The sequence below is a fragment of the Lissotriton helveticus genome, chromosome 3_1 (genome assembly GCF_964261635.1).
Source record: "Lissotriton helveticus chromosome 3_1, aLisHel1.1, whole genome shotgun sequence".
Classification (NCBI taxonomy): Eukaryota; Metazoa; Chordata; class Amphibia; order Caudata; family Salamandridae; genus Lissotriton; species Lissotriton helveticus.
The window spans coordinates 358849253-358863261 of record NC_136061.1 but is presented as its reverse complement, the minus strand read 5'-3'; the positions used below and the strand labels follow the sequence as shown (position 1 = coordinate 358863261).

The window sequence follows — 14009 nt, the reverse complement described above, 5'->3', positions numbered from 1 at the left end:
CTAGCCTATGGGATGTTGCCAGGCTGTCTCAAAACCTTTAAAGTCAAACATCAATTGAAAAAAGCCACATCATGCTCAGATTCGAAACCATTTTTGCCCTGTCTCAAACCTCCCTTTCCCTTCCAAAAGTTGCAGAGAAATGTGTAACCAATGCATCCAGTTCACCTTTGGAAAATAATCCTTGGGAAGACTGTGTTTCAGTACTGAAACTGATAGGCTACTATTGTGGACAAAGCCTTGCTGAATACTTAACTCTGTTGATTGCCTTTGATACTTTTAAGGAATACATTTTGCTGGAGTTACTTGTAATTCACATAAAAACACGCACACAGGCATCGTAGCAATGTCCTGAACTATAATAGAATAATAGAAATGGTCAAGTGCTACAGTATGACTGGAAAGACTTTATCCCAGGCATTGACATCTGTTCTTGTGCAGTGATGGCTGTTTTTAGTGGAACTTATGTCAACTAGACTTGTACAAATGATTTCTCTTTCTTTTTCTGTCCAGAGATATTAAAGCTGGAAACATCCTCTTAACGGAGCCTGGTCAGGTGAAACTTGCAGACTTTGGATCAGCATCAATAGCATCTCCTGCCAATTCCTTTGTGGGGACACCATATTGGTAGGAAAGCTTTCTGAGTAATACACTTTCTTCACATGCTTGTAGATGTTCACAGCTCTACCAATTTTGGTTGTTTCAAATTACCCAAGGTCTCTACTTTATCTTGACAAATTAATTGAGTTAGCAGTTTTTGTAAAATTCAGGAGCATTTGGTTTGAATGCCACCTATATCAATACTCTTATTTATTGTATTACGTTATGAACAAGACCCTTTTCTATTTTATGTTGTATCCACAGATTTGTCAAAAAGTCAGTAATGTGTGTACTGCTTAAACCCTCTGCTGCTTTAGAACCTAATGACTCTCACCCTTCTTCTTGAAAGGCATGTCTGTTTTTCATGCCTATAATGCAGAAATCATTTTTAGGACAAGCCTACGATGTGACCTATTGTCACCATTTCAGGATTTAGTGGGGTTTAAAGCTCACCCATTGGTTGGCTTTATTGTCACTTATTTGCTTGCTTCTTACTGGATCACTGACGTTTCTCATTTTGCGCCTGTCCCTCCCCTGAAGCATACCCTTTTAACTTTTGTCCTTCCACTCCTTACTTTTAAGGAGCTACTCTTTTCTTTTTACTTAAGCACCCTTTGAGAGTGCATGTGGTTTCCCGCTGTCTTCCTTGTATGCTTCCCTGACCGCACCTTTTGCTCTCATCTCTGGCTTATACTCCTGTGCTTTCTCTCATCCTTGTGCTTCGCCCATGCTTTCTTGCCCCTGTGCTTCGCCCCCTGTCTGTTTTGTTTTCTCTTGTCTGTGTTCTTCTCCCCATCTGCTATATGTTTGTGTCCTTCCCTCTTCCTACCACCTGCACTCCATGTTGCTTGAGAGGAGGGCCCTGTTCCTACCGTGCTCTCACCTCAAGATCCCATGCTCAAAGCCACTGTGCTCCTACGATCTGCATTATGTGTTGGACTTTTTCTTGACTCCGGTAGGTTTTCAGGGTAGTTGAGCAGCTGTATCCCCCCTCTGCCCGTTCACCATGCTTGCACTAAAGTATGGGGGCACCGAGGCCTGCGGATCCTTTTTACCTGATCCAGGGACAAAGGAGTTTTGTTTGTGGTCCGTGATCTGGGGCGCTGCAGCTGTGCTATCGGCAGCTGATTCTCTTTTTGGATGAGCTGTAGTGCTCATGCAGCAGGGCGTTACAGCAAAGGCTCTGTCCATTCCAGATCCACCCCGATTCCTTTGCTTGCAACCAGACTTATGTGATATTGTAGACCTTGTCTTTGTTTATGCTCTACAGGCTTTGTTGGGTATGGCATCACATGGTTTCCTAGTCTGTGTTCAGGCTAAGAATGTGTTGTGTTTATACTAGTTGTGTTCTTGGTTTATAAAAGGTGGCAGTGGGTTTGACGTGACTTCATGGCCTGTTTTCCTTGTGTGCTGTCAGCAGACAAGGTTACAGTATGAAGATGTCCTGCATAGTCTGTCCTCTATTCTTGAAGCGTCTGCAGATTTATATGGTTTTCTACTGAAAAACATGGGATATTGTCTTTGTTGTCTTTTTTTCTGATCTTTACTGTTTTTTTTGGTTTTTTGCAAGTAGATATGAAAGCTGTTGCACCTTTTTTTCCTTTTGTTCATACTGTACAGCATCAGCATTTTTGCCAATGCTGTACAACATCATTTTTGCAAGTGCTGTAGAAATTGAACAACAGGCAGTGTCAGAGCCAGTAAGTCTCAAACACAAGAACTGTTGGGTTTGCTATTGCTTATTCAGTCTTCAAAAGGCACATCAGAAAAAGGTTTAATTTGAAAAGTAATGCTAGATCTGTTTCCCAAAATCAGATTAATCCGCCATGAACACTTTTGAAGATGGACAATTCAACTTCATCTGTTGGCCTTAGGTATAGGAAAGACACAAAAATAAATGTTTGTAGCATGTGTTGCGTAGATACTTATGCTGTCCATACTCCTGCTATCTAGTGTTAGGCTTGGATGTTTGCAAGTTGTTTTTCTCAGAAGAAGTCTTTCGAGGCACAAGGTTTAGTTACTCTTCCCTTAGTTGCCAATGCGTACGAGCATGGATAGACTCCTGTATTTACTTTTTTTCTGCATCTTAGAATCTTCATTGATAGTCACAAACCTTGAATAATTCTGTGCTGCCTGCGCGAAGCCTGGAACACCTTATTCAATAGATGTGGAATACACAGAAAAAAGATATGGACAGTGTTCATCACTGAAATACATCTTCCATTCTCTCCTCTATATCGAACATCCAAACACAATACCAGCAAAGGCATTCTACTCATGCACCACAAACAAACCTCATACAGCTTTCAGTGTGTATTGAACCACTACAAAATCCCCAAACCACACCTACACACTATTCTACTCCATCTACAACACTAGGACACCTGCATTCTCACATAAAACACAACTGTCCTATACCACTAACACATCATCAAAACAACACAAAGCCACATTATACATAATTTAAATGCATCCAGATACACATTCCAGGTTCAAACAAAACCCCAGCTCTATCCTCTAATTGCTCCTAACAGATCCTCTTTTATCCTGAAAAAAACCTATACTTAGACTTCCATCACACCATCTGCCAACACCCGCCTCTTCTTTTGACCAATTACACACTACAATACAATCCTTACACATTACCTATTCCAGTGATCAAATCTAACACAAACACTCACTAAATAACTCTTGTCCATCCCTTCATACTCCCACACTCTTCTCCAAAACACATCATCACCCCTGTACTATTCAAATACCACTCACCAGCAGTACTGCACATACAAATCATTCACAGAAGACTACTACATCAATATTTCCTCTCATTACTCCACAAAAATAAAACATAAAAATACAAAAATACCCTTGAAATCTTTACTCTGTCCTACCATCACTCTACACCTCTATCAATGTATCCTCTATCTTCACTCTCTCATCACAAAACATTTCTACTAATACTATACTCATCATAGACCTCAGCTTACTACTGTGATCTCCCAATTATCACTTCTGTTTTTCTTCCCTCGTCTATCCTTCCATTACTCTATTCAATCCAACAAACAGACTCATGTCTTCTGCTCAAATTAACTTGTACCTCTCTATACTAAAGCTATGCTCCTATTTCCTTATACTAATCCACCACTAATTCTTTTGTGTTCCAGAGTAACAATGCTACTAGCCGAAAAGCAATTTAACGCCTTGTCAGAGTAAGCCCTATATAAATACAGTATCTGAAAGAAACAGGTTAGTGTTAGATTCCTTACCTTAGAATATCCCCAGGCGTCAGAATGGATCCGGAAAGTTTTGCGTAGCGGTAGCCCTGTGCGTCGGTAGATGTCATCTGCGCCTCCGCATCTGTTGTCGTGATCGCCGGGATGACGTCGTCAGAGCACTTAGACGCCACCCTCGCGCCCTGACGGCAGTTCTTCTTTTTTCCGAGCCAGCAAGCGCAGATCCGGGAAGAGCAGTACTCTTAGTCATTTTTTGACTAACTTTTTGATCAATTTTGGGTCACTTCTCAAGTCGATCTTCGACTCGCGGTGCCGGTAGGGATGCCGGGGTTTAAACCTTGCGAGGATTGTCACCGCTTGGATGTCGGTGACCGACCCCCACCGTCGGTGTCTTTACTTTCTCAGGCTGACCACGATGACAATTCGTGCCCCGACTGCCGGGCCTTGACCTGGAAGGCTATGGCGCTCGAGGTCCCGGTCCAGGAGGAGGTCAAGGGACCGGTCGCGGGGCTGCAGTCATTGCTGCTCGACGAGTCACCACCACTTGTCGGGCTCCAAGTCCTCAGGTAAGTCGAGGGACTCGAAAAAGAAGTCGTAGAAGCGTCATTGCTCTTCCGACTCCCCCCCCCCCCCCCCGACGCTCGCGCGACGCAGCCGGGGGTTCGGGCGACACTGCCCACGCGGCTCTCCCGGAGCTGTAAGCGCCGCGTCCAGCTCCACACCCGCCGGTCCCTGGGCTGCGCGCGACGCCGGAGGAGATTCGCGACTTCCTCGTGGCCATGAGGACTCACTTTCCTCCGTCGGACCCTGTCGAGGCGCCTTCGGGCCCCACGTCGTGTCCGTCTGAGAGCCCCAGCAAACCTGCGGCTGCGGCCCCGTTTGGGTGCTTTGGCCCCGGTGCAGTGGACGACTCCAGGCCTGGATCTGGGACGTGTCAGTCGACCTTACGACCCCTCCGCTGGCGCCGTCCCCTATGGCGCCGCCCATGACGCTGTCCCCGGACAACGACGTCCCCGGTTCCAGCCCCGGTCCGGCGTCGGACCGGCAGCACCCGGCGCTGTCTTCGACGCCGATCGGTGAGCCATTCACCGACTACCCGGCTCCATCATTTTTCCCTGACTATCAGTAGATGGATGACGAGGTGGACTGGGAGGGGTCTGAGGACCCTCAGGCACTGCAGTGCCAGTTGAGCCAAGACTGGGCAGACGAGCTGGGGAAGTGGTCTGGACACTTCGCAAGACACTGGATTTGTCTCCCCTCCTACCGTGGCTACGGAGGAGGGGGCTGCCTACAGCGTGGTGTTGACTAGGGAATCCAAGGCCTTGACTCTTGAGCTCCCTGTCATGGCCGTGAGAACTAACCTCCTCACTGAGGTGCTCAAACTGCAGGCAAGCTCCTCGGAGCCTCCACTGCCATTGAACAAAGCCCTCACTGACGGTCTGGTTGGCACAGGGTCCAAGCCCTCTACGGGCCTTCCTGTAGATAGGAACGTGGCCCGACGCCACCGCCCGGCTCCCGGCGACCCCAGCTTCCTGTCCGTTCACCCCTCCCCCGAGAGCCTGGTGATCCAGGCCTCTACATCCCAGACCACATTGCCAACCGGAATCCAAAAGGTACGATCAGTTTGGGAAGAAACTGTTCTCCTCCCTGAGTTTGGGGTTGCGGTCTGTCAACACCTCCTGTCTTTTGGCCCGTTACACCCACTCTCTCTGCGATACGTTTGCGGAAGTGCTGCCGCAGTGCCTGGTGGAGGTCCAGGCAAGGCTTACCCAAGCCCTAGTGGAAGGGGGGGATGCAGGACGCTATTCGATACGGTGTGGACTTGATACCACAGACTCGCTGGGTAGGGCGATTGCAACGACAGTGGCGGTTCGCCGCCACGCCTGGCTGAGGTCCGCCAACTTTTCGGGGGATGTCCAGGCCACCCTTATGGACATGCCTTTTGATGGCCGTCGCCTCTTTGGCGACAAGGCGGACAGTGAATGGAGCGTTTCAAGGACTCCAGGGCTACGGCCAAGACCTTGGGCCTCGGCCAACGCCAGCAAACTTCTGCTTTTCGCCCCTTTCGTGGCCAAGGAAGGGGCGCTCCCACACGTCTAGCTAGCCACAGACCGCAGAACCAATCTCAACACTGTCTCGAACGTGGTAACCGCCGTGGCGGTGCCGGAGGACAATGGCAAGGTTAGTCCACATCCGCCCCGCAGCACCTGCCTCAAAATCCTCCTAGTCCGAGCTTTCAGGCCCATTCGATGCCAGTGGGGGGGCAGGGTTCGCCATCACCTCCTCCACTGGCGTACCATCACATTGGACAGGTGGGTGCTGCAAATCGTCCGAAGGGGCTACTCCCTCCCCTTCGAGATGACCCCTCCAGCCATGCCACCGCATGTCGGGGGATCATTTGCAACTTCTGCAGGAGGAAGTTATGGCCCTCATGGCCAAGGGGGCCATCAAGCGCGTTCCTGGGCCAGAAGTAGGACGCGGTTGCTACTCCCACTACTTTCTGGTTCCCAAGGAGGGCAAAGGAGGCCTACGCCCTATCTTGGACCTCCGGAGCGTCAACGGCTTCCTCCGGAAGGAGAAGTTCTCATCCAGGGGATACTCATCAGTAGTCATAATCTATGAATAATCCCCGCCTATGTGCGGGATCCTGGAGCATATAGAAAATACATATAAATATATATGTATATATATGTGAAAACATATTTGCAGCCTAGAACATTTCCAAACTGGCAAAACTGCCGCAAAATTACATGAATTAGCATACACACAGTAGTACTCTCCCAACCCCTAAGGAAGAAAGAGAGCAGTAAACATTTGCATACAACAATGCTTCACTGCCATAGGAAAACCTGTAATTGCAGGCATTTGCCAGTAGGCTGCAGTAGAGTATAAAGAAACAAAGAAAGACTGACACCTTGCCTTTAAGGCATTAGAGTAGGGGTACCGTGCCTTTAAGACCTGAAGGCGACCCCCTGCTCCCATGATGCACCACAGGTGGCAGTTGGGTCAGTTCTTTTTTCCGGCTCCTTCAGTGAGGATCCTGGAGCTTGAGCTCTTCAGTTTTTGACTGAAATTGTTTTTGAGTGAATTTTCTCAGAAGATTTGACATCTTCTGGTTTATTAAGGCTTCTGCTTCGGTTTTTGTGGTGTTCCACTAACATTTTCTGTCAGGATGCCTGCTTTTTTCCGGAAGTGTCCTTCTTGTGACAAGAAGATGGCACTGGCTGACCCATACTCAGTGTGCATCGTGTGCCTTCCATCTGCACACGACCCTGACCAGTGCCACCACTGTCAGAAGTTCTCTAGGCGGACTCTTTGTGACAGAGAACGTATCAGACTTCATGCCATGTTGGAGAAAGACAAAAGTCATCAGGTGGGTGGCCATGGAGGCCCCAGGACGTCTTCTTCAAGCAAGCAAGGCCAAAAACGGCAACGTTCTGCATCTCCTTCCGCCAGAAAGAGAAAGGGAGGACGAAGTTCACCATTGCGACGTCGAGAGTCTCTGCCGCAGCCAAGTAAGTCGGCGTCGAGACGCCACACTTCGGGCTCGAAGTCTGTGGCTGCTGGCATCGAGGCTTCCGTCGACACCGAGACACTCTCCTCGAGGGGGTCAACGTCGAGAGTTATGACTGCTTCCACATTGCCGCCGGCTGGCGTGCCGCTGTCGAGAGGGTCTTCAAGATCCCACCATTCGACGTCGAGAAGGTCAAGGAAGGGTCGCCGTCGACACGAAGTCTAAGAAGGCCGTCGTCTACACGACGTCGAAGGTAGTCGTCGACACAACGCCATGGAGGTTCGCCGTTGACCCGACACCGAGGAAGATCGACGTCGAGGTCACCGACTCGATGCCGAAGATCGCAGTCGTGGCCACCACGTCGAGAGCATCAAGGCCTCGCTCGACGCTATTGGTCACACAAACATCTTTGACGTTGAAGCTTTCGCCATCGAGGGAACAGGTCACGGTGGTTGTATTGTCACCTGGGTCCAGGTCATCAGGAGACAGATCTTCATCTCCTGGGTTGAATATCGTGGAGATCTCTCCAGAAGCTTCTCCCAGATCTGCGGACAGATCACGTAGTGTCATCTCACCGTCCTCAGGGAGCTGTATCGGGCGGTCGCAGTAGTCCGGGCTTAGATTACTCCCGCACATTTTCACCGTCCGTTCCAAGGACAAGTACTCCGGTCAGACCATCTAAGTCTCCTCCTCGGAGGCCGCGACCCTCATCCAGACCAAGATATCCTGTCAGATCACGCTCTCCAACACGGCCAAGAACGCCTGCCAAGTCAAGACCTTCCCCCAGGCCAAGATCTCCGTCTAGACATCGGTCTAGATCCAGGGGTCGGCACAGCCATCATCGCGGAAGGTCCCATAACAGAGGACGCACAAGATCTCCAACTTGGTCCTCTTCTACGTGGTCTATGGCCCGGGACTATTCTCCGACCTTCTCCTCTACTCCTCTTTCACAAGTCTCACCTATTGATGACATCGCAACTTTTACAGATGTGCTGGGCAGGGGAGCAAAGAAGCTCAACATCTCTCTGCATACTCCTGTGGTACCCACCTCTATAATTTTTGATTTGCTTCATCACCGGACAGCACCTAGACCTCTGCTGCCTCTGGTGCCTGGCTTCATTGAACCGGCGATGGCTACCTTTCTCACACCTGCAGTGGTAGGTTCTGTTCCATCAAGACTTGCCAAGAAGTACAAGGCTCCCGCAGAGGACCCCTTGTTCCTCAGATCGGATCCACCTGCTGACTCAGTTATCGTGGCGGCTGCCATGAAGTCTCATTCGGCCTCCACCTCATCCTCGGTACCCCCAGAAAAGGACAGCAAACTCATGGATTCGTTTGGCAGGAAGGTATGCAACACCTCTGCTTCATATATGAAGGTGGCCAGTGCCTCTGCTCTACTTGGGAGGTACGATAGGGCCCTCTTGGACTCCCTCACTCGCTTCACAGAGAAGCTTCCTAAGGAAGACCGACAGGACTTCGTCAAAATCCTACAGGAGGGAGGGCTCGTAGCCAAGCAGGTCATTAGTGCCGCAGCAGATGCTTCTGACCTCGTGGCCCATGGCCACTCCCATGGAATCTGCTCACGGCATTCGGCGTGGCTCCGCCTTACGTGTCTCAAGCTGGATGCTCAGAAGGTCTTGAACCTCCCCTTTAATGGTACGTCTCTCTTTGGTGCCCACGCTGACGATGAGATGACCAAAATGAAATCGGAAATGGACACTGTTAAGGCTGTGAGTTTGGAGGAGCGTAAAGAACTTAAAAAGCGCTTTCATCAGGGGGACAAGCGACCTTACCAGCAGAGGGTTCAAACCCCTCAATGGTCCTCCCAAACACAGCAAAAAAAAAACAATTTCAGGAGAGACGCCCTGGTAGAGGCAGAGGCAACAATAACAAGCATCAGTCTGCCTCCAAGCAGCCTCCCAAGCCCTGAGCAGTTGCTTCCTCCGCAACTGTTCGCCACTCCGGTGGGAGGGAGTGTTTCTCATCATCTATAAGAGCGGAGATCCATAACAAAGGACAGATGGGTGCTGAGTATTGTGCAGCATGGTTACTTGCTGAGGTTCAAGTCCTCCCCTCCGCAAGTCTTCCCTCAAATAAAGCACCTTCCCCGATTCCACAGTCAACTGCTGCAGGACGAAGTCTCTGTCCTCCTCAAGAAGAAGGCCATAGAGGAGGTTCCTTCCATGCAGAGAAATCAAGGAGTTTACTCCCGCTATTTTCTTGTCCAAAAAAGAGGAGTAGTCAAAGAATACAGGCCCATTCTAGACCTACGACTACTGAACAGATTCGCCAAAAGAGAAAAATTCTGCATGCTAGCCCTGCACCAGATCCTCCCGCATCTTCATCAGGGAGACTGGATGTGTGCCATCGACCTGCAGGACGCTTACTTTCACATACCTGTCTCAGTAAAGCACCGAAGGTTTCTCAGGTTTCAGATCGGACACCATCACTACCAGTATCGAGTGCTTCTGTTTGGCCTCAAATCCGCGCCACGGACATTCTCCAAGTGCATGACGGTGGTGGCTGCTTTTCTCCGCAGGTGGAAGATCTTCGTCCATCCCTATCTAGACGATTGGCTGCTGAAAAGCTCCACTCCGGCTCTGCTTCACACCCATCTTTCGTTCTGTCTCAACCTGATGAACTCATTGGGGTTGCAGGTAAACTTCAAAAAGTCAGTACTCAACCCTTCCCAACGGATTCATTACCTGGGCACTTCCCTGGACTCCGTGCAGGCAAGCGTGTGTCCTTCGGAGGAGAGGTTGTCATCCATGCTCCTGAAGTGTCGTCTTCTACTGGACAATCACAGTCCGAGAGCCAGGCAAGTGTCCTCTCTCCTGCGGTCGATGGCTTCATGCATCTACATCGTGATTAATGCACGCCTTCACATGAGGTCTCTGCAGCAGGCTCTCGAGGACCAATGGTCTTAGCGGTCAGGTCACTGGGAGGACCGTGTTTCTCTTCTACAAGGTGCCAGAGACTCAATCAGATGGTGGATGAAATGTTCCAATCTCCTCCGGGGAGTTCCATTCCATCTCCCTCCTCCATCTCAGTCAGTGGTTACGGATGCCTCTCTTCAAGGCTGGGGCGCTCATATGGACCAGCTTCAGGTCCAAGGTCTCTGCTCCGAAGTAGAGCGAAGCTACCACATCAACTTCCTAGAGCTTCGAGCAGTTCATCTGGCGCTCAAATCTCTTTATCCTTCTCTGGTCACCAACTACATCCAAGTTCAGACAGACAACACAACAACTATGTTCTATCTGAACAAGCAGGGAGGCACCAGGTCAAGAGTCTTATCCCTGCAAGCGCAAGCCACCTGGCACTGGCTCCTGGCAAGAGGTCTATCCATCGTGGCAGTTCATCTACCCCTTATCCAAAATACCCAAGCGGACTGCCTAAGCAGAGACTTCGTAGAAGCGCACGATTGGATGCTCAACGAAGAAGTCGCACAGGAGGTATTTCTTCAATGGCGCGTACCCGACATAGACCTGTTCGCAGACGCGGCAAACGCAAAATGCCCCGTCTTCGCGTCCAGGTTCCCCCAACAGTGCTCACGGGGGAACGCTCTTTTGATCAGCTGGTCGCAGACATTACTGTACGCCTTTCCTCCCCTGCCTCTGATCCCGGCGGTGATTCAGAAATTCTACAGGACCAACACCAGGATGATCTCGATAGCCCCGGAGTGGCCACGCCAGTGGTGGTACCCGGGTCTCCTCCAACTGTCGAAGTCCCGCACCGGCGACTTACTTGCCGTCCAGACTTGTTGACCAAGGACAAGGGGAAGGTGTTTCACCCCAACCTTCCTTCCCTTCGCTTGACAGCATAGCTCCTGAGGTCATCCAATATGGACACCTAGACCTTCCAGCAGACTGCATGAACATTCTCAAAGAAGCAAAGAGTCCCTCCACTAGGAAGTCATATGCTTTCAAGTGGAAGAGATTCTTCATATGGTGTCTTGACATCTCTCTTGACCCTATCCACGGTCAAGAACAGGTGATTCTACCCTATCTGTTGCATTTAGCAAAGTCAGGCCTCAAGTACCCCTCCATCAGCGTTCACTTAGCGGCAAATCACAGCCTATAGGAACTCACCTTCTCAGACATCATTCTTCCTTATGCCTGTGGTTAAAGATTTCTTAGAGGGGCTTAAGAAAGTGTTTCCACGAGTGAGGTCCCCCTCCCCTCCCTGGGAGTTTAACATCGTACTTACTAAGCTGATGGGTGCTCCTTTCGAGCCTATACACAAGGCTTCTTTGCAGCACTTGACCTGGAAAGCCGCTTTTTTAGTGGCGATTACCTCTGCCCGTAGGGTTAGTGAAATCCAGGCCCTGTTTTGTAATGAACCTTACACAGTGTTTCACGCCAACAGGGTGGTACTGAGGAAACACCCAGGTTTTCTGCCTAAGGTAGTCTCAGACTTTCATATCAACCAGTCTATGTGTAAATGTAAATGTTTTTGAGCTTGTAAAGCGCACTGCTACCCGTCCATAGGTCTCCTGGCGCTGTATAACTCTGGGGAACCCGTCCTGGCTTTCCCTCTGGGATGGTCCCTTGCTGGGAGCCCCCAAGGTGGAGCCAGGCATCCCCGGAATTGGTGGGGCCGTTGTGGAGATTAGGCAAGCTAATGCCCAGAGTTGCCGAGTGGAACCCCTGATTAGAGTAAGCACCGAAGCGAGAATTATCAAGTCCGCTGACCAAGGTCCACGACCCTGCCGCGTCGGGAATTGAACCCTGGTCCCGGGCCGACTTCTGCTTTCGGGCCTGCCGCCTCTAACCAGTGAGCCACACTACTCCACGTGAGTCTATCACCCTGCCTACCTTCTTTCTTCAACCTACCACTCCCTCGGAGAGGTCTTTACACTCTCTAGATCTCCGGACGGTTCTGAAATTTTACCTGGCTAAAACCCTTCCACTTAGGAAGTGTGACCGGCTTTTTGTTAACTATGGAACCACTAATACTGGTCTGTTTGCCTCGAAAAGATCCATTTTGCGCTGGATAGTTTCCTGTATAGCTCTGTCTTACCAATTAGCTAACAAGGCTTTACAGGGTAGACCTCACGCACACTCCACTAGAGGGAAAGCCTCTACTACGGCTCTCCTTCGTAATGTTCCAATCTCTGAAATTTGCATGGCAGCTACATGGCGTTCGGTGCATACCTTTACCTGCCATTATTGCCTAGATTCAGATACACAGGTCGATGCCCAAGTGGGACAGGCCTCTTTGAGAAATTTATTTGCATAATTGTATGTAAAATGTGAAGTTTATTCATGTCTCTATGAGTACTTGTTTGCTCGTCCGCAAGAATTTGGGTATGAGCTTGCTAATCTATTCATAGATTATGACTATTGATGAGTATCCCCTGGATGAGAAGAATTACTTACCTGTAATCCTATTTCTCTTCCAGGGGTATACTCCTCAGTCATAACCTCCCGCCCACCTCTCCGGACAAGCATGATCATAAAGTTTTTTCTATGGATTTACTCAGGTTTCATGCATCTCCAAAAAGAACTGACCCAACTGCCACCTGTGGTGCATCATGGGAGCAGGGGGGTCACCTTCAGGTCTTAAAGGCACGGTACCCCTACTCTAATGCCTTAAAGGCAAGGTGTCAGTCTTTTTTTGTTTCTTTATACTCTACTGCAGCCTACTGGCAAATGCCTGCAATTACAGGTTTTCCTATGGCAATAAAGCATTGTTGTATGCAAATGTTTACTGCTCTCTTTCTTCCTTAGGGGTTGGGAGAGTACTACTGTGTGTATGCTAATTCATGTAATTTTGCGGCAGTTTTGCCAGTTTGGGAATGTTCTAGGCTGCAACCTTCCTTCCCTTCTATATTTATATGTATTTTCTATATGCTCCGGGATCCCGCACATAGGCGGGGATTATTCATAGCTTATGACTTTGATGAGTATACCCCTGGATGAGAACTAGGATTACAGGTAAGTAACTAAGCCTTCAAGATGCTGACTTTAGTTCAGGTCCTAGCTGCCCTGGAGACTGGATGGTAGCGCTGGACTTGCAGGACGCATATTTCCATATCCCCGTCCTGCCGGCCCACCGTCGTTACCTGCGGTTCACGGTAGGCCACAAGCACTTTCAGTTTACCGTGCTCCCCTTTGGCCATACCAGCGTCCCTCGGGTGTTCACGAAAGTGATGGCGGTGATCGCAGCTCATCTGCTCAGATCAGGGGTCTCAGTCTTCCCCTATCTTGCTGACTGGTTGTTGAAGGCGGGCTCGCCCCAGACAGTCGTCAGCCACATCCAGACTACGGCCGACCTCCTGCACCTGCTGGGGTTCTCCATCAATGTGCCGAAGTCACACCTGTGCCCCTCTCAGAATTTCCTCTTCATCGGAGCGGTTCTGGACTCGGTGCAGTTTCGGGTTTATCCTCCCGAACAGCGGGTTCGAGATGTTCAGGCTCTGATTCCGATCTTTCAGCCTTTATCCTGAGTCTGTCAGGTTGACGCTGTGGCTGATGGACTCTTGCATCCTTCTGATGCATCGTGACAGGTGGGGGATGCGGGCTCTGCAGTGGGACCTGAAGTTTCATTGGGCCCAGCATCAGGGCAAGCTTTCCGACCACGTCCGGATCTCGGAGGGCACTGCGAGACAGTTGCAGTGGTGGCTCACGAACCGCGATTGGGTCAGCGGCAGATCCCTCTCCCTACCC

General features: G+C 49.9%; 1 protein-coding gene across 2 annotated transcripts in view; it reads left to right on the top strand.

Annotated features, from left to right (window-relative positions):
- TAOK1 (TAO kinase 1) overlaps positions 1-14009 on the top strand; it is a 1359031-nt gene that overhangs the window by 493657 nt on the left and 851365 nt on the right. For both annotated transcript variants that reach the window (XM_078680056.1, XM_078680057.1), the window contains exon 7: positions 511-624. In XM_078680056.1, the coding sequence (XP_078536182.1) occupies positions 511-624 (114 nt within the window). The remainder of the gene's footprint in view (positions 1-510; positions 625-14009) is intronic.